This window comes from Malaclemys terrapin, chromosome 3 (assembly GCF_027887155.1).
Source record: "Malaclemys terrapin pileata isolate rMalTer1 chromosome 3, rMalTer1.hap1, whole genome shotgun sequence".
Lineage (NCBI taxonomy): Eukaryota > Metazoa > Chordata > Testudines > Emydidae > Malaclemys > Malaclemys terrapin.
In genome coordinates this window covers 166,725,387-166,749,695 of record NC_071507.1, presented here as the reverse complement: position 1 = coordinate 166,749,695, position 24,309 = coordinate 166,725,387, and the positions used below count along the sequence as shown (strand labels likewise).

At 38.2% G+C, this 24,309-nt stretch overlaps 1 protein-coding gene across 1 annotated transcript in view; it reads right to left on the bottom strand.

Moving 5' to 3' along the window:
* The window catches only part of CSMD1 (CUB and Sushi multiple domains 1), a 1,946,356-nt gene that overhangs the window by 220,980 nt on the left and 1,701,067 nt on the right, over positions 1-24,309 (bottom strand). Inside the window, exons 41-42 of the mRNA XM_054023823.1 lie at positions 22,428-22,637; positions 2,270-2,458 (exon numbers count right to left, since the gene is read on the bottom strand). Of these exons, the coding sequence (XP_053879798.1) occupies positions 2,270-2,458; positions 22,428-22,637 (399 nt within the window). The remainder of the gene's footprint in view (positions 1-2,269; positions 2,459-22,427; positions 22,638-24,309) is intronic.

The window sequence follows — 24,309 nt, the reverse complement described above, 5'->3', positions numbered from 1 at the left end:
CTAGCACTAGGGGCAAAAGAAAGCAAAGATGGCCAGAACAAGTACAAGGAACAGTCTTAGCAAGTTCTACTGCAGACACTGGTGAACACTGGTGATGTCATCAGGTTGCTTTCTACAGTTTTGAATCTGGGAATTCTCCTCCCTGTGTGGACTATAAGTTTGCTCCAACTCCCCCTGCATCCTTCCTCACGCTATCTACACTTCAGCCTTCCCCCTCCTGCCCTTCATATGTTCCTCCTCATTTCCCTCTCCTGTCCAGTCCCTCTCGCAATAACCCCCCTTTCAATCTCCCCTTCTCCCTTCTTTTTTCTCTACTAGCTAATAGCCTCTTCTTCCTAAACAAAACCCCATCTAAATTTAAAAGTAAAATAAAAATGTGACACTAACATGCTGTTTCCCACCATTACATCTATCACTTTCTTTATATGATTTCACTCGTTTCCCTACCCCTTTATCTGTCTTGTCTATTTAGATTGTAAGCTCTTTAGGACAGGGACTGTTAACTACGTTTGTACAATAACTAGCACATTAGGGCCTCCTCCTCAGCTAGTTACTAGGAACCATTGTCATAAAAATAATAAATAATGATAATGGTAAAAATGTTGAATTTCATTTCTTTAGAAGTTTAAACACAATGTTATTTAATTTCCTGTTTCCATCTGGATATTTTGCATGTCAAAAGGGAGAAAATGTTGGTCATTTTAATTGCTTTGCATTTCTCCAGGCAATTCATTTACTAATGCTGGAATGCTATTTTAATTATGTTGTTTCTTTGTAGTTCATTTGCATTCCATGAATGGTACAATAATGTGCACTTCTGTATGTTTAATTTGAGATTGCCATATATTTTAGTAATTTAGGAAATTCGGGCTAACTACTCTGGAATTTTTAGTTGCTGAGTTTTCACAATATTGAGTTTAAATGTCAAAATAAGGGAATAGTATAAGCTTTTCATTCTAAATCTCTCTCACTCTCTCTGTCTGTCTCGCGTGCACACGTACACACACACAAAACATGTATGCACCTATACATGCTTACAGAACAGTTGCAGTTCAGGCATGAGGACACCACTCAGAAAAAAATAAATAAATTGAAAGCATCATTCACAGTGGTTAATTCACAGTTTAGGAGTATAGGAATTGATATACTGAAACAAACCATTGGTCCACAGTTCATTTTTTTGTTTCTGATAGTGGTTAGCATCAGCTACCTCAGAGGAAAGTCCAAGAGATTGCAGTAGGAAGTAATATAAACTATCACCATAAAGAGTTTCTTTCTAATTCCTAATAGTCAGAGATTGGGTTATGCCCTAAAGCATGATGATTTATCTCTTTTTCCAAAACTCTCAATGGCTCAGTCACCTAGCTTCCTTAGGTCTCTCTGAAATTCCTCACATTCTTTTCCAGTCCTGCCTAACCTCAGTGATTTTGGGTCATCTGTAAATTTTGTCATCTGACTGTTTGCTCACTTTTCCAGATCATTAATAAATATACAGAACATTGGTCCTACATGGAAACTTGTGGAACCCACTGTAATCTTCTGCTATGATGAAAATTGACCGTTTATTCCTATTCTTTGTTTTCTGTATCTTACCCAGTTTCTTATTCATGACAATATGTTACTTCTCATACCATGACTAGTTAGGGTTATCTACACAGACACAGTCTGAACTAACAGTGTGAATTTAAAGTGGATTTGTTAAACTAAATAAAGGCCATTTTAATTCAGAGTGTGTGTCCATACAGGGGTTTAATGAATCCACACCTTTAGTTAATCTGGATTAATTTTCCCATGTGTCGCTGTGTAGACAAGCCCTTAGCTCCTTTAGTATAATCTTGTGTGGGGCTTGGTCAAAGGCCTTTTTGTGCTTTCATCTTTCAGACGAAAGTTCTACTGTGGAACAATTGCTAAAGTTTATGCAGTACACATTCCACACGGGCACCAAGGAAACAGGAGCAGAACTTCAACAAAGGAACACAAGCTTCACTAAACAATTCAGCAACGGTTGCTGAGGATCACTTTCATGTGTGCCCTTTATTAGTGAAACTTCCCATAACTTCAATGGCAGCAATGTCAAGCCCTTTTTGGGCATGTGAATTTGCTGCTAAGAGGGTTATAGAATTACAACTGATATTTTGACCAGAGTTGCCACTAGTGCAGCATATGATAAAGATGTCCCATTTTAGGAAAAGCTAGAGTATATGAATACAAATAAAAATAATAAGAGAGCAGAATGAGTTCTGACACTAAGATACCACTATAAAGTTACCTTCACATCTTGGAAAAAGATAGTTCCAGTTCCTGTTGATCCCATGTTGGCAAGTGAGAACAGCATGACCTATTAAAACATACCCAGGATAGCACTCAAATGATATTGATTGACCCACGCTGTAATCCGAGTTGACTATATATCCATTTAAAAAAGGAGGAGGATCTGGGCAGTTTTGTAACTCGTAAGCTGGAAGAAAACAGAAATAAATATTAATCTAAAATAGATTATCTAATATTTTCTGGGATAGATTAAGACTAGATGCCTAGCATCTACAGTAATAAGGGGACTAACACAGTGTGTCAAGGGAAAAGAAGCATCCATTTGGATGATCTGGGAAGGAAAAAAAAATCTAGGAGTCAGGAAAGATGACTCTTTCAATGGGAAAGGGACTAGAAAGAACAGTCCATTTGAGGAGTTTGGGAAGGAAACTCAAGGAACCTGTGTTGGGAGGCTAAGCAAAATAATCAGTGCAGGGCTTGTGTGTTTAAGGACTCCCAAGCTTTTCGGTGATTCTATCCCCTTTAAGTCTTTGTACATGCCAAACATTTGTTCTGGAGTAACTGGATTAGGCATTTGCAGTTACCACATATGTAAAAGAAGGAAATTTCAGAGGATGCCTTTTTACTGTTTTGGCCCTTTTTTAAGTAAGTGTTATATTAAATCCTTTGCTTGGGCATAGGCTAGGTATGATCCAATAAGTATTTTGTAAGGCTCCCTAACTCTAGCTTGTTAACGATTTACAGCAGATAATTATAGACTGGGATATTATATTAATCCTGTATTTGCTTTCCATTTTATTTCTCTGCTCCAAACATAGCTTACTTTCTGGGTTCTAATGAGCTGATTAATTGGTACTGTGACAATATTTTTACCATAATACACAAAGGCATAAAATTCTATATTTTTTTAGATTGAAGAAGCATAAAGGTATAACTAGTTTAATAAATTAACAATATATGTGTACACATAATTTAAAAAGAGTATGAGCAAACTCAGATCTATATTATCACTAGACGCTATCAAAATGCAGACACATGGCATTCGATGACTTTACATAGGAAAAACTCTTAATAATATTAACAGAAAAATCTTACATCTCCAAAGTCTGCTTTTCTAATATTATTTTCAAATATGCTCTAAAATAATGTTACTTCAAAAATTAGACATTACAGAACTCACAAAATACATTGAACCTATTCATATACAGGAAACAATATGCTTCACATTCACTGAGCAAAGGTATAGAAACTTTAGTAAAAGAAGCACTGGGTATCAATACTATGTGGCTTTAATTAGTCTTATTTACAGAGTTAACAAACAGACTGATTTTTTTAAAAATTTGAGTGTCTAACATTTACAATGAGATGAGGGTACTCAGCATCCATGAAATTCAGGCTGCATACTGGTGCCCACATTTGAAAATGTTGGTCTCATTCTATTTCTCCTTGCAAACGTAGCACATGAGAGCACTGCCACATATGTAATTCCATCACCCTAGAAATCTGGGGCAAATTATTAGGATTATACAAGATTTCACTGAAGGACCCACATAATTCTGCATAATTTCCTTTGAATATCATTTTGGACCTGGTGAATTTGTGACAGAATTTCCTTACGGCTATGTGTGAAGCTTTAAAACTTTGATAATGCCTAAACTGGTATTTTAAAATAATTATGAAGCTTTTAATGCCCCTGTTGATTTAGAAACTTACTCCATGCACCACGCAAAAAGACAGGAAAAATCTCTCAATAACTGAGCAGAGAAACCCCCTTCAAATATATATATCTAGAGAGAGACAGTCTGACTTTTAAACATAACTCCTTTGAGATGGCTCAAACAGAACCAAGAGGGCATTAGTGCTCCTCAAACAAGTCTCACTTATTTATAAAAAAATGTCTAAGGTCCCTCCAAGGTATTTAGACACCTAACTCTCACTGATTTGTTTGATTTCAATGGGAGTTATATGTAGGGTTGCCAACTTTCTAATCGTACAAAACCGAACACCCTTGCCCCACCCCACCAATAACCCAAGGCCCCACCCCATCTCAGGGAGCCTGCATCCCAACTCCCTGCCCCACTCCACATTCACTCCTTCCCGGTCCCTTGCTCTCCCCCATTCTCACTCATTTTCACTGGAGTGGGGCAGGGAATTGGGATGCAGGCTCTGGGGTGGGGCCAGAAATGAGGAGTTCCAGCTTCGGGCTGGGACAGGGGGTTGGGGCCGTGAATGAGGAGTTTGGGATGCAGGAGGGGACTCCAGGCTGGGGTTGAGGGGTTCGGAGTGTGGGAGTGAGCTCAGGGCTGGGGCAGGGGGTTGAGTTGCAGGAGGGGGTGTTGGCTCCAGCTGGGGATGGGGATGAGGGGTTTGTGATGCAGAAGGGGGCTCAGGGCTGGGGCAGAGGGTGTGTGGGCTCCTAGAGGGAGTTTGGGTGTGGGAGGAGGCTCATGGCTAGGTCTAAGGCAGTTGTGCGGGCTCTGGGAGGGAGTTTGGGTGTGGGAGGCGGCTCAGGGCTGGGGTTGGGGTGCCAGGAGGGGGTTCGGGATGTGGGCTCCAGCCAGGCGGTGCTTACCTAGGCGTCTCCCAGTCGACAGCACAGTGGGGCTAAAGCAGGCTCCCGGCCTGCCCTGGCTTCACGTGGCTCCTGAAAGCGGCCGGCATGTCCGGCTCCTAGGTGCAGGGGGGGTCAGGCACTGCCCTTGCAGTTGATTTAGTTGGGAATTGGTCCTGCTTTGAGCAGGGGGTTGGACTAGATGACCTCTTGAGGTCCCTTCCAACCCTGATATTCTATGATTCTATCATTCTATGATTCTTGCAGCTCCCATTGGCTGCAGTCCCGATCAATGGGAGCTGCAGAGTCAGCACTCGGCAGTGCACGGAGCTTTGTTAATTGCCCTTGCGCCTAGGGGCCTCAGGGACATACCGGCCACTTTCTGAAACTGCGTGGAGCCAGGGCAAGCGGGAATCCTGCCTTAGCCTCGCTGCACCGCAAACCGGACTTTTAATGGCCCGGTTAGCAATGCTGACCAGAGCCACCAGGGTTAAACACCAGACACCTGGCAACCCTAATTATGCACCTAAATACTCTTGAGGATCTAGACCAAATTGTCTAATAAGGCCTAGTGGCCCAGATTTTTAACTGGTTTAAATCAATGCAGCTCCACAACAGAGCTTCACCAATTCAACATAGCTTGAACTTTAAAGTATCAATTTAAAGTATGAAAGTAAATTAAAGTCTGGCCCACTATAATACCACAAAGTGTAACATAACAAAAGGCCCATTATATTCTGTCAGAACATGTTTTTAGTTCGACATTTAATTCTCATTGTTATGGTAACAAAAGTAACTATTAAAACAACAAGGAGTCTGGTGGCACCTTAAAGACTAACAGATTTATTTGGGCATAAGCTTTCGTGGGTAAAAACCTCACTTCTTCGGATGCCCACGAAAGCTTATACCCAAATAAATCTGTTAGTCTTTAAGGTGCCACCAGACTCCTTGTTGTTTTTGTAGATACAGACTAACACGGCTACCCCCTGATACTTGACACCACAGAAGTAACTATTGTCGTTTGTAAAGGGAGCACTTAGATAATCAGGACAAGCAGTTTTTAACCTTTTCTCTTGTGGGAAACACAAATATTTGATTGGGGGGGGGGAAATAACAACACTCTGGATTGCCAATGACATTTATTTTGGTGCCCTACTATACAGTACCTCATTCACAGCAAGACTTCCAGATTTTGAAGTGCTTTTTTTTTTTTTTTAATGACGGAGTATGTTAACACACCTGATGGAGGCTTTCACAGCATGTTACCAATACAACTCAGATTTTGTGCAATCCTTTATGTCTGATCGTGCACTTGCACCCAGAGACCTTATATGACAATGCAAATCATTACACTAGCATGTACTAGTAAGGAATTTCAGCCTTTGAAAAACTACTTATTGTTAAGTAAGCTAAATATAATACTGTGGTGGTTTATATTTGTTTGAGTGGCAACTTTTTCATGTTATCTGCACCAATTATGTTGTATAGTGACTGCACCTATTAGAGCAGCAAATACTTAATAACAATTATTTACACTTTAATGTAATTATCTACATTGTAATCATTATAGTCACATGTACATCAAAAATGTTGTGAGATTTCCACATTCCAGAAAGGAAAGAGATATTGTTTTTAATTTATCAAACTATATAAATAATCATTATTCACATGAGCAAAAAACCCCAAAAATATTAGTGATGAATTTTTGATGTCAGAGAAGATGTGAATGTCGCTAACAATGAGGTAGGATCAGAGGCTAAAATAGGGAAAGAATAAATTAAAATTACTTAGACAAGTTAGTTGTCTTCAAGTCACCACGGCCCGATGAAATACATCCTAGAATACTCAAGGATCTGTCTGAGGAGAGATCTGAGACATTAGCAATTATCTTCAAAAAGTCATGGAAGACAGGAGAGATTCCAGAGGACTGGAAAAGGGCAAATATAGTGCCAATCTACAAAAAGGGGAATAAGGACAACCTGGGGAATTACAGACCAGTCATCTTAATTTAGGCATTCAATAGCTTTCTTTGACAGGGTAACAATGCCTTGGAGGCGGGGTGGAGGGGGGAAAGAGGAGAAGTGGTAGATGTGTTATACCTTCACTTTAGTAACACTTTTGACATTGTCTCACATAACTTTCTCATAAACAAAGTAGGGAAATGCAACCTATATGGAGCTACTATAAGGTGGGTGAGACCACCTTGGAAAACCAATTGCAGAGAGTAGTTATCAGTGGTTCACATTCAAGATGGAAAGACATACCGAATGGGGTCCCACAGGGATCCGATCTGGTTCCAGTTCTGTACAATATCTTCATTAATGGTTTAGATAATGACAGAGAGAGTATACTTATAAAGTGTGTGGATGATACCAAGCTAGGAGGGGTTGCAAGTACTTTGGAGGTCGAATTAAAGTTCAAAATGATCTGGAGAAATGATCTGAAGTAAATAAGATGACATTCAATAAAGACAAATGCAACTTTCTCCGCTTTGGAAGAAACAATCAGTTGCAGACATACAAAATAGGAAATGACTACCTAGGAAGGACTACTGCGGAAAGGGGTCTGGGGATTATAGTGGATCAAAAGCTAAATATGAGTGAACAGTGCAACACTGTTGCAAAAAAAAAAAAAAGCTAACAGCATTCTGGGATGCATTAGCAAGAATGTTGTAAACAAGACACACGAAGTAATTCTTCTGCAAATTGGAGAAAGTCCAGAGAAGAGCAAGACAATCAGTTAAAGGTCTAGAAAATGTGACCTATGAGGGATGATAGAAAAACTGAGTTTGTTTAATCTGGAGAAGAGAAGACATAAGGAAGACATGATAACAGTTTTCAAGTACAGAAACATTTTTACAAGGAGGAGGAGGAAAACATTTTTCATTAACCTCTGTAGATAGGACAAGAAGCAATGAGCTTAAATTGCAGCAATGGCAGTTTAGGTTGGACATTAGGAAAAACTTCCTAACTATCAGGGCAATTAAACTGTGGAATAAATTGCCTAGGGAGGTTGTGAAATCTCTGTCATTGGAGATTTTTAACAACAAGTTAGACAAACACCTGTCAGGGATAGTCTAGATGATACTTAGTCCTGCCCTGAGTGCAACAGACAGGACTTGAAGACTTCTTGAGTTCCCTTCCAGTCCTACAGTTCCACGATTCTATGATTCCATATAATGGTAAAATACTTTGGAAAAGAATGTATAATGAATGTAGCAATAGCACCAATAGAGACGCTCCTTTTAGATATATCTCTTTATTAACAAATACATTAATGATATCTAATATTTAATGTAGGGCTTTATATCTTCAAAGCATTATAAAAACATTAGCCAATTAAACATAATTAATTAATTAATATAATCTAACTAATGTAATTAATATATGCAGAGACAGGTTTTATAAATTACAATTGAGATACAAAGATATATTTCAAATAATATATAAATAATATATTTTTATATTATATATGGTGTTTCTTCACCATCTTTGTATGTTAAGAAATAATTCTTTGGGGGGAAAGGATAACAATTTTGCTAAAATGGAACATAGGATCAGTCACACCGACAACATCTGCATATTCTGGATAAGTTAATAATACCTTCCTGTCTTTGATTACAGAGATTCAGAATGCCCTGCTCTTTCACAGAACATCCAATTTACAATTAGATAATACTGCTCTCAAAATATAAGCTCAAAGAGTGATTATCCAAGCGTGTTTTACATTAATACTTGCCATAAAGCTTAAATTGTTAAAAATACAATAATAAAGGTGAAGTATCCATTCTGGAATGTTTCCCCCTCTCCCCCAAAGCTAGTCATTCTCTGGAGGACTTTATGACATATAAATGTTTAACTTACTGTAGTTAATATTGACACCCAACTAATCAAGCAAGTGACTTAAGTATGTGTTTAGGTGCTTTCTTGAATAGGGATGCACTTAAGCACAAATTTTGAGCACATACAATGGTTTCCTGAATCAAGGTGGTTATTAGGTATTTTTCCCAACATTTCCTTTCAACAATTGCTGATTATGATTAAGATTTGCATAAAGAGAGGATTCTTGTATACTAAGCTTACTCCTCTGCCCTGATTTATTCAGTGATACCATAATCCAGTGTTTGTGATATCACAAATCATGGAAGAGATTTTGATACCAGAAACAATAGATTCTGATATTATTTGATAAATGAGGCAGAAGAAAGAGGCTAATAAGAAAGACAAAGGGTTTCTATTTACATGTAACATTAGCTTGGCAATCATTGAAATCAATTATGATTGGAAAGGAAATGCAAAAAAAATTATGAACATTCCATTAGGATTTGGTAACATTTTGTTAAATATGCTTACATCTATCAATGTATGTTAAGCACCATCAATGTCCTTGTACAGGACTCAGACTGCTGCAAGGAGCGTACAGTCAAAGAACAGTATGTAAAAATATTAATTAGCGCTAATTATCAAACTATTCAAATTTGAAAAGCTGGTTGGTTTCACAGACTAAGTGGATACCTGCTGTAGGGTTGTCGGATCAAGAGATAACTAGGATAACAAGTACTGTAACTTTGTGGATCTGTACAATTCTCCCAGGAGATGAAAATTGTGTGGGAAGAATGCTAGTACATTGCTTGTAGGGTAAATTTGCTTCAATATATATATTTTTAAATAATTATTTGTAGTCTACAGGCTTATTATGACAGGTTCTGGAGCCAACCCTTGAAAATTCAGTTCACAGTATTTAGAGCAATATTCTACGTGGATGATCTATAGGACAGGAGAGCCACAGGCACATCTCAGACAAACATAGGAGCCCTAATCTGTCAATAACACTTTGCTGAGGGATATAGAAATCTGGGGGATGTTAAAAAAAAAAGACGATCTCAATACAGGGAAATGTTTAGGTTGTGGTGGTGGTGGTGTTTTGTTAAAAAAAATAACTAAACAGGTATTCAGATACTTCTTTAACTGAAGGAATATTAGTTAAGTAAAATTTGTGAGGAATAGCATATTTATTATATTGTATTTCCAGAAGTTGAGACGTATCATGCTTCTCGCTAGATGATAGCAATCTTGAGAGTCATTCAAATGTGCAATAGCACCCAGAGATTAAAAGAAAATGGTTAAAAAACATGGAGGAAAATGTAATGAGAAAACATGCAAGTGACATCTAGCATAAGTCATATGAGTGATTTGACAATTATATCATGATGTATAAGGTACTCAGGCAATTTGTATCTCAGTGCTTTGTATTTTTAATATAAATTTCTATATTATTCTCAGTTTGACGTATGTAACAACTGCACCTGATTTAACAGAACAATTTGTTATTCTATCATCATTATCAAGTATTATGCCCAAATCCTGATATATAAAGTTATAATTCCCTTTTTTTCTTCTTTTTTAAAAATAATATCTTTTTCAAAGACTTGTTTTATTATTGGGCTTTAAAAATGATTTACAGTGTTACAGCAAAGAAACTGTAGTGAGAGCCTGAATTAAACAAAACAAAGTAAAGGAATTGTGAGACAAAGATTCCATTTCATCCTCAGCCATGGCTAAATATAAAATATCTGATTTTTAAAGTGATCTTATATCAACATTTGGTCTTCCCATGTGAAATTTGTGTGCCATTAGTTATAGAGAAGAGTACAAATCAGAAAAAAAAAATTGTAACATTTAATTCTGTATTATCTTATTTTCACAAGTTTTCTTAGTTACATTAATTTGGGTTAGAAACCTACCTTCTTAAATTTTTCAGAAAAGTATTATGCACATCTAAAACACTCCAAGCAGAAAATAATATTACCTTGGTATAATATATTAAATATTAATATATTAAAAATGTGATAGACATGATGAAATACTCAAAAATAAGAAAAGGACACAATTAAGATTACCTATGCAATTTTAATTCAGCTCCTTTATGTGTATGCATTACGATAGTCTTGCCCAACATCACACGGGAAGTCTATGGACAGCTAGGAATAGAGCCCAGCCCTCCTGCTTCCCAGTTTAGTACCTAAAACACTGGAAGACATTCTTTCCCTTTTGCAATGTCTCTGGGGAATATAGTGAGGCCCAGCACAGAATCCAGATTGAGGTTCTTAGGCGAGTGTGAGAATCATGAGCTGTGTAACAGCAAAGTAAGACAATACATTTCCATCAGTTCTTTTCCTCTATGGCACCTCTGCAAATCTTTCCAGAGATGAAGGGAGATTTGAGCAATTTTGAACCTTTCATGGTTTCTGGAATTTAGAATACCCATTGTTATTTTCTGCTAGATAGAGCCTATCATTTTCAGTGTGGTCAAACCATATTATGTATGTAGGTGAGTGTGTTTGAGAAAGAGGGAGAATGCATTAATTCATCTTTTGTGCATCTTTTGTGGCTATCTCCTGGAGCACTTTTGATCTCCAGGAATAAGAAGATGAGATCCCCGCTCCATCTTTGGCTTCTTAATACCACACAAAAGGACTTTCTCAGACCTGAAAAAAGCTCTGTGTAAACTCGAAAGTTTGTCTCGCTCTCACTAACAGAAGTTGGCCCAATAAAAGAAATTACCTCACCCAGCTTGTCTCCCTGACACTCTCTTCTCCACCTCTAGATTGTGGCTTACCCTGCAGCAACTATTCAGACCACAGGATCCTTAATACTATGGTAGTAGGGTTTTGCTTGATTACTTTAAAAAACAAACTCTTTTAAAACTGTATTATTATGAAAAGGCATCTAAATTCATAAACCTCCCCTCCTCATTCTTCCCCCTCTCCCTTTAATTAGAGGATTACATTAATTAATTCTGTAATTAGAAATGGCACTTTCTTTCATTCAGGGAGAGGGGCAGGGAAGGACACTTTGCTCTAACCCCAAGAGCTTTTATTGCATGGTCAAATGTAATCAAGAGTACATTTGTGAGTTAAGAGTATCTGAAATTCCCCAGTTTAAATAAATATGCTAATAGCACCTTGCAGTCACCCCTTTAATATACAGTACATATTCTCACAGACATTCCAATTAGTTGGTAAATGCCTTTATTGTCATAGACTCTTCATTTGCCTGTATTTCTTGTCCTTTGTGTAAGGGTATATCAATTTCATTTCATTCTGTCAGAAAGGTCATATTTTTAATTTATACAACTTTCTGCCCGTGATATTGTATTATGGCAGCCATATCAACCAATAACATATTTGACCTCTGTAAAGACTTATAAATCAATGACATGGTTTATAAATCAGATGTACAATTTAACTTAAAACTCACTAGTATGACAAAAATGAGCCACATAAATCATAGACAGTTTCATGATTTATTAATTAGGCATATAATTTATAAATCACAAATCAGTGCTTAGCAAGCCAATTCTTGACTTATAAGTCAGTATTACAGGGTCTTTAGGTGAAAACCATTCACACAATGGAGCTGGGAACATCACCTATAATTAAAGTGGCCTAACACTTTCCGTTATAGGATGGCTGTTTTCAATTGCTTATAAGGTTGTCAAACTTTAAACATTCAGTATGAGATCTTCCATGCCAAGTGTGTTCCTCAGGCCGGTTGTTTGTTTGTTTGTTTGTTTGTTTGTTTGTTTGGGGTTTTTTTGGTATAAATAGTTCAGCCATTTCCAAGAATGAAGTTAGGGGAAAATACATTGGTTTGTTCATGTTAAAAAAATATATATTATAAGCATTACACTGAAAAGTTGCAACATCTTTATGCATTACAGCAGGGACTTGAAATTTGCAGAGGAATTGCTCTGATATTAGGCATGTGCATTGTACTGGCCATGTAAAAGTTCACCCACACTTGGCCACAGTATAAGCTCCTGAAAAATCTCAGTTTTCACATGTTCAGTAGAAGTTTGTTATAGACTGGCAGCTAAATTCTCTAAGGATTCCATCTATACTAAGCATGCTCGACCCCCTTATATCTCCTATGTGACAACCAGACCACACGTGTGCCGTCATCACAAAAGACTTTTGCAAAACACCCTGTAACTCCTTGCATCAGAAACAGTCAGGTTTCTTGCCTTTAATTTCACCTTCCAAACTGTATGAAATAGTTTGAATTTGTTTTTCTAAAGAATCATAGACATTCAATATTAATATATTTTTTTCTTTACAAGTATTTAACCCTGGAGTAAGCCTTATTATCTGGTTAATATCCAACAGGCAGTCAGGACCCCTCCCCCTCTCTTAATAAGTGTCCAGGATGCAAAACTGGTAGAAATAAAAGGGAAGACTTTATGTGGTGGCCCTATTCACATGATATGGAACAGAGTGACAAAGAGTCCATCATATGGCAAGAAACAGTAATCACTGAATTAGAGTGAATTAGGCAAAGAACTCTTTGTCCTTAACATGGCAGCTCGTAACATGCAGTTCCAGCATGAGAGAGAAGATTCCCTCTCCCTCCCAAGACAGAGAGCTAATGAAAGGGGAAGAAACATGCCGAATCCTATGCCAAAGCTTACGAGAATGCTTAAAAAATGAACAGAAGTGAGCACTGCAGTCTTCAAAGGGAAGGAGAATCCTGTGAAATAAAGAGATAGGAAGAGAGGAGGGTGACCTTACACCCCATATTCATCACAGTAATATTATTATAATATTATTGTGATATAATCATAATGTATTTTATGCAAGATAGGGCATGTGAGATATCATTGAAAAGTTTATGATTTACTGAATATGATTATCCTATTTGTATGCATGTATCTTTTTGGTATCTGAAGTTAGGAGTATTGTTTTTGCATCTATTATAAATCTATTACAAATGTGTTTACACCTGGGGAACGCCCACTAGGCAGAATGCAATCAGTCTAGATGGCTGGTGGGGAAGGGCCATTAGAGAAAACAATAGGCCTTAGAAGTTTATCTCTCACCGGAGAGTCTTCCTGTGGACACTACAAACAGCCTTCAAGTCACGGCTGCTGTGACCCTACAGGGACATGTGACCAAGTCACCTGGTACTGGACTCCATCTTGGAATACCGGTGTTTTTCCACTGACCAGGCATGGGAACCAAGCTTAGAGACAAAGGGTTCCCACTATATGCAAAAGCTATTTAAGGCAGGGGAGTGACATTATTGTGGTTCTTCACTGACTCCCCATCCAAAGAGACTCCTGGAAACAGCCGAGGAACAAGAACTGAACTAGGGGAAGGGATGGACCCAGGCTAGCGGGATTACTAGCCTTTGAAAGGAATACCTAGTGCAGCTTGCCCTTTATGAGCCTGCAGCCGGCTTACATCATCATTTAGGGTTAGCATTTGCTACTCATATCCAAACTCTTTAGTATATTAAGCTTAGATTACATTTTTGTTTATTTGCTAGGTAACCTGCTGTGATCTGTTTGCTATCCCTTATAATCACTTAAAATCTTTTGTAGTTAATACATTTGTTTTTGCTTTATCACAAACTGGTGTGTGGAAGTCATAACTTGGGGTAAAAAGCTGTTGTATATTTCCTCTCCACATTGAGGGAGAGGGCGAATTTCAGGAGCTTACACTGTACAGTTCCCTGTGCAGTGCAAGACAGTATAATTTTGGGTTTACACTCGAGGGGAGGACAGGGTGCCTAAGTGGCTGGGAAGTTCCTTAGATGAAGCCTTCTCATGCAAAGCTGGTCACAGCATCTGTATGTTTCTGCAGCTGTATGTGTGCTGGTGAAGGTGCAGACTGGAGCCTGAGAGAGGGCTTGGCAGGCTGGTCACAGCAGTACAGTGTAAAGGGAACCCAGGCAGGTGGGTCAGGTGGGCTCAGTGGTACCCCAGGTCCAGGTGGCACCGAGCAGGGTGGCGGGGGGGGACCGATCACAAGGAGAAAATACCTCATCCGTTCCTCAGAGACTGTGATGAGGACATTAGCAGGGCACAATCATTTCCTAAAGGGAAACAATGTGGCTACAGGAGACACTGTCCTTAAAAGAGTAGCTTATCCCCATAAACAAACCAGTAAGGACTGTGAACAATGTAAGGGAAATGAGAATGGTGCCATCACAAATGATCCCCTCAGCCACCCCTGACCCTTGTGAGGTATTCTCGTCTCCCAGAGATACAGGTCTGGCACATTGTCACCTCAAGCCGGTGGCTGACTGAGTTTCTTGGACCAGGAAGAACCTATTAAGGATTCTCCCAGTAGGAGTCGGATCACTTGCTGGGGCAGGAAATTTCTGTGAGGTCTTTGCCAGCATCACACCAAGGACACCCAATTCACGAGTCATGTTAACTCTGAGCTGCTCTAGGTTCTGCATCTGTAAGCATAAGCTTAATGGGAAGAAACTGTCTCAAGTAAATTGTACTCCATTTTGCTTATTTTGCTTTATACTCCATTTTGCTAGCTTTGAATTAGTAAGAAGAAATTGTTCTGAGTTTATTCTTTGCTGATTGCACTAATGATTTTAATGTTAGATGGATAGAAGTTTGTGGCTGTAATTGCCTTATTTACTGTTTGGTATGTGAGTGAAGAATGTATGGTAATTATCTGAGCAAAGACAGCTGGGCCGGATGGTCAATAAGGGAGTGGAGGAGTCGAGAGGCGCCAACTTTCACCCGGATAGCAGACTGATGACCCTAAAGCAAAGGCATATGCCCCAAGGACAAAATAAAGAGTGGAGCCAGAGGAACGAGCTAAGAAAAAGCTGTGGATACTCCCAGTAACAGCCTGATTGGGTGCAACCTTGACTAACAGCTCTGGTGTGCCACAGACTTGTATGGGAACTTATTACTATAAAAGAAGGGTGTATTGCAATGGGATTTTGGGTTCGTTCTGCATCAACATCGGAGCTGAGTCCAGCTCCCCATCCTTCGTGTACAGTTTCAGCTGGCCACTGGAACTGACTGAGCAACAGTAAGGATTGGTAACTATAAGATCCAGCTGGTGTGTGTGTGTGTGTGTGTGTGTGTGTGTGTGTGAGAGAGAGAGAGAGAGAGAGAGAGAGAATGGAAGCATATGCTGATTTTAATGCTTAAATTGTACTCTCGATAAATGCAGTGTATTGCCTTATCTCCTTTAAAAAGATTCCATGTGATGCTTATAAGCATTACACATCCACATGGAAAAGAGCCTGGAGCCCATGCTAGGCACCTAAGAACCAAAGGGTAACAAGAACATCCCTAAAAAGGTCTGCATTTCAAGCAAACAAACTAAACTGTCTGACTCCCTCAGCCCCGATCCACAGGGCACTTCAAGGCAGCTGACTGAAAAGGACTCTCTGACTTTAAAAGGACATCTCATTCCAATGCAATCCTGTATGGGAAAGAAGATTTGCTCCCTCTTCCAAGATGATGGGCTGTTGAGATTAGGGAAAGTGCTATCCCCATCTTCACTCCAAAGATCATGATAAGGAGTCATAGAAAAGGGGATGATCCATTTTTAAAGGGCCACTCATCCCCGAGAGGTAACGTACATTGGTATAGTTAGGGAGGGTTTCAGGGGGGCATTACTTCCCCCAAAGAGAGGTAAGGTGTGTGGGAGCACAGGGGAACACAGTGATTATTACTAATCTCTTGGTGTTATTTCTGTATGCTGTTTCTTAAAAAAAGAAAAGATACAATATTTGCTATGCATTAAAAGTTCTACATAGTTTGTTTGGTACAGAAACTGTCTGATTACATCCATCTCTATTTGGCCCCCCATCTGGCCTCACATATTTGCCTGAATGAGAATTGTTGTGTTGTTGGATGGTATATTTCTACGTGGAGGAGGTCCTAGTATTTTGTTTGTTTGTTATTTGATGCCCCCAGCTTTATATTTTTAAAATAATACAATTCTATGAATATACATACAATGTTATTTCTCCTTAATGGCTCTATGTTGCACTGCTGTTTTAGGAACATAGATCATGCAAATAAATCATAAGTACACCAAGTTATTTTCAAACAGAGTTCTGAAAAGGCTGACGTTACTATTTATTCTCAGGACTTATTAGTTGATCATTCCGTTTTGAGATAATGTGATACACAATTAAATTCTGCAGCTTAAGCAAAAACTGTGGCTGTGATTACAGGTCCTCATTTTTTTATCACATCCAGGTAGTGACTATCTGTATTTTACCAGCTGTAAACACAACATAGTTGAAATTTCTCCTTTTCCATGATAGTCTGAATATTTAAGGGATTTTATTTATTATTATTAATAATTATTATCTCTCCTTTTAACAAAAATATTAAACTCAAGATTTATCTAGAGACAATATCTATAATTCTGTTGATATTATCTGTATCATACACCACTAGTAACTCAATTTTCCTACTGTTCATGGAAAGATAATTTCGTGAATTGGTGAAATGGAATAAAAATATCTCAGCTGTGTCGTATGATGCAACCTTGTGTTTTTTCATTTACGTTTTGCTCCTGTGTCTGTCTATGGTTCAGGAAGTTCTCTTTAATTATGAACAGAACTGACAGCAATAGTTACAGTTGCCTAGGTTCTCCCCCTGCATGGCAGGAGCTCTGTACGCCCTTCATACCTCAAGCTAGGGTTCCCTATTCTCTTTCCATGCCAGGGCCTCCGTGTGACCCTCCATGCCCCTTTATGCCCACTTTCCCTCCCCTGTCTCAACTTCCACCCCATAACAGGGTCACCCATTCTTACCCTACAAAAAATTCTGTGTGACCCCTCCTTCCCTTCAAAGCTGGAAACTCTGTGTGACCACTCCCCCACAAGGCTCCTCTATACCAAGAATCCCATTCTCCCTCCCATGCCAGGAGATGTATGTGCATTCCCTCTTTCTCGTTCTCATTCCACCCACCATTTCTACTCTCCTTTCTTTCTCTTTCAGTATGTCAATATTTTTAAATTCTACTGAGAGGCTGGGGAGGGCTAAAATAAGGAGCATTGTTATGCTGGAATGTGGTATTGACTGTCATCAACCGGTTCTCTGATCTATAGTAAATTACAGAGACGGTTGAACTGCAAGCTTGCTACCCAGATGCCAGTGGCTCAGAACATTACCCATTTCTCCCCTCCAGTTTTCCCCATTTTCACCCACATCAGTAGGGTTTTCCTATTGATGCTTTGAACATTCCCTGAAATTTTGTAACTGATTCCCTGTTACATCCAAACATCTAAACAAAGAAATACCATCAAGTTGAGTGTAAGGGCCTCACAAACTCAGCCAATCAAACCTTTCTTTATATCACTTGCAATCACATGAAACAATGTTTCACAGCAAAAACAACTTTCATACATCAGAAAGAATTTTTTTTGTATTAAAAATTGTATTCACAGAACATTTTCAAGAGTAACTATGTTGTCCTTTTCTGACTTTATTGTAAATAAATTACAAATACTTTAGGAGTCAATTCAATTTTTATTCTGTCAGTTCCTAACTGAATAGATTGTCTTGTTTTCCTGCTTGAATTAGCAATTGACCAGGGAATTTTTGACAGGCCAACATACCATGTTTCACAAGTATAGCATTCAGGAATTAGTCACTCCACATTTTACATGCTATTTATAACAGTAAGAATGATTGAATGGCATGGCATCTAAATAAATACCCTTTGTTAGGAAAGTTGCTTTGGTTTCCTTCTTTTTTTTATATCAGTGGAAATATATAAGTTGATGTTTAAAAATAGCTGTACATTTTCAGAAAAAAATAATTCCAAATTTTAGTTTTTAGTTGTGACATTTAAATATCCAAATCCCAGCTAATTTAACTAAACTTTGTCCCTAAGCCTCAATTCTCTAGTTTAGTCACCTATTAGCCAATTTTTACTAAATTATTACCACTTCATTGGACCATCTAATTTTTTTCTAGATTCTTCATATAATCATTTGCAAAGTGTTACTTCAAAAAGTCTCTAGTGCATAGAAGCAAGATTTCCTTTGACAGACCACTGAAATCATCTTCAAAAAGAATATAAAATCACTAGGAACTATCTTGCTCCTTTCTTGCCTGCTTTAAAAAAAATCCTTCTTATAGGGCCTATACCTTGTCAGGTTTTTAATGTTTTCTAATATGTGCCTTAATTAATTTTAGGACTAACTCTCTCCAACTCTCTCCAGTAGTTAAGGTGAGTTAAAACAGGAGTGGCGTTCACAATTTCTTGTGTCAGGGTACGTCTACACTACCCGCCAGATCGGTGGGTAACGATCTATCTATCAGGGATCGACTTATCGTGTGTAGTGTAGATGTGATAAATCGATCCCTGATTGCTCTCCCATCGACTGCTGAACTCCAGCTCTGCGAGAGGCGGAAGCAAAGTCAACGGGGTAGCCGCGGCAATCGACCCCACACATGAGGACACGAGGTAAGTCGAACTAAGATACGGTGACTTCAGGTACACTGTTCTCGTAAATGAAGTTGTGTATCTTAGGTCGATTCCACCACCCCCCAGTGTAGACCAGGCCCCAGTCATGATTCTACTTTACGTCATTGAGTGATAGATTCATAGCTTCTAAGACCAGAAGGGACCATTGTGATGAACTAGTCTGACCTCTTGTATAGCACAGGCCATAGAACTTGCACAAAATAATTCCTAGAGCATATCTTTTAGAAAAATATCCAATCATGATTTTAAAGTTGTCAGTGATGGAGAATGCACTACAACCCTTGGTAAATTGTTTCACCATTAAAAATGTACTCCTCATTTCCTATCAGAATTTTGTTATCTTCAACTTCCAGCCATTGGATCATGTTATACCTTTCTCTGCGAGTTTGAAGAGCCCATATTTAAAGAGTTGTTCCCCATGCATGTACTTATAGACTGTAATCAAGTCACCCATGAACTTTCTCTTCGTTAAGCTAAATCGATTGAGCTTCTTGAGTCTATCACTATAAGCCATGCTTTCTCATCCTTTAATCATTTTTCTCTGAACCCTTTCCAATTCATCAACATCCTCCTTGAATTGTTGGCACCAGAACTGAACACAGTACTCCAGCAGTGTTAGCACCAGTGTCAAATAGAGAAGTAAAATAATTTTTCTACTCCTACTTGAGATTCTCCTATTTATGAATCCTAAGATCACAATAACTCTTTTTGGCTACAGCTTCTTGCTGGGAGCTCATGTTCAACTGATTATCTATGATGACCCCAAATATTTTTCAGGTACAGGATGGAGTCTCCAACACTGTAAGCAAAGCATACAGTCTTTGTTCCTGGAAGTATACATTTACATTTAGCACTATTAAAACACATACTGTTTGCTTGCACCCAGTTTACCAAGCCACCTACATCTCTCTGAATCAGTGATCTGTCCTCTTTATTAACTGCCATTCCCCATTCAAATATATGAATATGAACTCTCACTCACCACCCTACTAATAAAGCACAATGCAGTTGATAAAATGATCCAGCAATTTTGTTGTCTGAATTATATGGTTTGTCGAATTTTGAGATTCAACTTTACCAGGTACAACTGTCAACATGTTGTGCAGTATTACGATATTAGAATGTTTGTTATGAATATCACTAACAGTCTTCCTTGTATTCTGCCAGAACTCTAAACAGGAGCAACAGGATAGGCAGATGATGGTTTGTTTAAATGCCAACAAAGACAAAAGAAAACCACATTTTCCATCAGGGACATGAAAGAGATAAAGCCAACATCAACACTACAAGAAACCCCAAACCAAACCAAGCCCACTTGCCCTACCTCCCCAAAGACACAACAGAGAAAAAATCCTAAACCAAATTAGTTTCTTCCCTCCTTTGGAGGGGATGCTGAAACCTTGCCATTCTAGTCACAATGGTGTGTCTAGCAGAAGGTATCACAGAGCCAGATAATGGCTTGAAGTTTGAGGTCTGAAGTACAACTGAGCTTATTTGGACTCTATACAGTTAAAGGAAAATGTGTTACAATCTGTAGGGAGAGAGACCCCGGGGTTAAGCTAGCCAGAAGCTAGGACAGAGAGCTTTGGAGAAAACTCAGGAGCTATTCTGTATGGGCTTGTACTGTTTAATGTTTTTAGTTTACTGCTTCTAAAACTGCCTTGAAAGAACATGAGTGTGATGTCTTGCGTCTTGAAACCAGACCTGGGAGTCCCCAGATAGCTGCTGCATCCTGGCCTCTACCCAAGGTCTGCAAAAACCTGGTGGTTTTTCTCCAACAGCCAAGAAACTAATAGGACTATTGCTTCAACCAAGGCACCACCTATTGGCTCTCTGTTTGGAGGATCACACAGCTCCACCGATTGGTTCAATGACACTATTTATGTCAGAAGGAGGCACAAGGAGTTTGTCTGAGCAACATAGTGATTTCCTGTTGTGGCTGCATTGGACTCTGCTTGTGCCTGCCTCCTGCACCCAACTCTGTTTCTGATCCCTGCTCCACTCCTGGCTCCTGCTTCACCCCTGCCTTTGCTCCTCTTCCCACTGTGCTCCTGATCTGCGCTTGACCCCTCCCTCTCCTTAAGTTTCTGACCATCAGTGGAAGGCATATGGACATCATGGCTCTGACTCCAGCCTCCAATTTCTGACCCTGACTCGAGCTTGACCCCTGGCTCTAGTAATTGACAGTTGACTCAGGTCCTATCCCTTGGCTTCATCCACCAACCTGGACACATGCACCTCTCACTAGACTTGACTCCTGCACTAGGCCAGACCGCCTGCATACTGGACCATAACAATAAGAGACCTTTTTTAAACTGGTATCAGATTTCAATTAAACCAGAACTCCCACAATAACATCTTAACCAGAGGGTGCTTTCTGTTCAAACCCGAGCCTACAGACAGCCATTCTCTCTCATTGTTCTGCCCGTAGCCCTGCAACAGTGATTACGGCTCACAGTATCATGTTAAAGTTATAGAAATGTGCACTAATTAGTCGTGTTATTTATATTCATCAACAGAAAAATTGAGAGATGAGAAGAAAATAAACAAAAAGGAAGATAGATGAAACATTAAACAGTTCATATGTTCTATATCATTAACTTAAACATTATACAAAGTCTAGGCCTTGATCCAGCAAAGATTTATGCATATACTTTATTGTATGCACTTTGAAGAGATGCACCAAAGTCAGTAGGACTACTCACAGTAGTTAAAGTTAAGCACATGCATAAATCTCTGTAGGGGCTTGGATGTGCTTATACAAACCTGAATGTATTTGTTTTAGTTGCATTTCTTGGCATTTTGAGTTTTTTTCTTTTCACAGGAATTTAGATTGCAAAATTCAACATGTTACAAATATTTCTATTTTATAATATATACACACACTTTCTAAATAATTAGGACCAAATCCTGAAATTCTTATTCAGTTTTGACTAGTTTTACTCAGGTAAAATCCTATTGAAATGAGTACAAACCTAATAATGAGGACTTCTAAATTTGGCCAGCACTGCAATAAAAGGCAGCAACCTAAACCAGTAGATAAGCCACTAGAATGGGATTCAAGAGACCTGGGGTCTAAGCTCTACCAGTATCTTTGGCCAAGTCACTTCACTCCTGCCTCAGTTTCCCCATCTGTAAAGCAGGGATACTGTTACATAACTTTCTTTGTAAAGTAATTTGAGGTCTATGCTTGAAAAACACTGTGTAAGAGCTATATATTATCATAATTATTTTTTAAAAAGAAAAAGAAAAATATTTTGAGATCATTCCATAATAAGTAAGTTAGCATGTCTCTTATCATTCTCTAAATGGTTCATTGGTTTAATTATTACTTACCCTGGTATGCTAGCTTAAATCCTTGTCGATTCTCTGAGTGATCGCTATAAAAATGGATGAGTGTTTCGTGAGTTGTACTTAGCAAAGATGGTGGGAGTTCCGTTCCGCTAAACTGGCCTATCATAGAACTGGTGTGGTAAGGCCCATTCTGAATTTCAAGAAAGTCATGATTAGCTTCAGTAGAGAAATTCAGAAATTGAATATGTGCACCTGTATGGGAAAGTAATCAGAATGATAAACAATGTTCATAATACATTTTTACATGCTACAGTACACAAATACAGAAACTGACATAATCAACAAATCAGTGCTGTACAGATTATACTGTGACCAATGTTTTCAAATTTAGGTGCCTAAATCTAATCTAAACAAAAGTAGCCTGGTTTCAGAGGGTGCTATGTTCAGTGAGGGCTACTAGAGGTACAACTCCTCTGAAAATCAGGCGACTCTTATTTAGGTGACTAAATGTGGATTTACATGACTAAATCGAAACATTAACACTTTTTGAGAGACTGAAAGATTAGATGGTTTAAGTCATTAGAAATTATCTATCTGAAATGACAAACATTTTAGGAAAGAAGAATCCATATTTATGAATTAGAGACTATTAAAATATGTCAATTCAGATCTGAAGCCACATTGTATATATTACTCAAATCTGAACTCTGGAGTTTAATCATACTATTTATGATTGTCAGTTTGACATGTCAGTGCAAACAGTTTTCTATGTGAAACCATTACTGCCATAAAATTATACAGGATGAGACTGATAGCTAAAGAAATTAAATTACTATCAAAAGGCAACTCAAATTGCAGCACTTCCTGCTCCAAACTCCGTGGGAATTTCCCCCCCAGTTTGGAGATAGTTTTAGTACTCAAAATCACAAACTGTGCTTATTTTCTTTCAGAAATATTAACCTACCAATAGCCACCATGACTCATAGCCTAAAAAACTTATCATGTATACACATAGTTTTGCATATATTTAAATTAGGGTGGTCAATTAATTGCAGTTAACTCAAGCGATTAACCCAAAACAAATATACTAGATTTTTAAAAAGTCATGATTAATTGTAGTTTTAATTGCACTGTTAAACAATAATAAAATAATTAAAATTTTTTATAAATATTTCTGGATGTTTTTCTACATTTTCAAATACATTGATTTCAATTACAACACAGAACACAAAGTGTACAGTGCGCATTTCATATTATTATTTTTATTACAAATATTTGCGCAATAATAAAAAAGATAAACAAAAGAAATAGTATTTTTCAATTCGCCTCATACAAGTACTGTAGTGCAATCTCTTTATCATGAAAGTACAACTTCAAATGTAGAATTTTTTTTTAAATAATTACTCTCAAAAAGAAAAGAATGTAAAACTTTAGAGCCTACAAGTCCACTCAGACCTACTTCTTGTTCAGCCAATCTCTAAGACAAACAAGTTTGTTTACATTTACAGGAGATAATGCTGCCCGCTTCTTATTTACAATGTCACCTGAAAGTGGGAACAGGCACTCACATGGCACTGTTGTAGCCGGCATTGCAAGGTCTTTACCTGCCAGATATGCTATACATTCCTATGTCCCTTCATGCTTCGAACAACATTCCAAAGGACATGATTCCATGCTGAATTTAAATTGGCATTCTATCATTGTTTAACAGTGCAATTAAAACTGATTAATCACTACTATTTTTTAATCTCATGATTACTTGTGATTATTTTTTTGATTATTTGACAGCCCTAATTTAAATTTATCTTGTCGGATTTTCAACATCGTCTCATTGTTACAGATTGTCAGTATTTTCCTGTATAATGAATGAATAAAGCATCACATTTTGGGACGCACTTGGATCTCAATGTTGCACTGAGCTTTG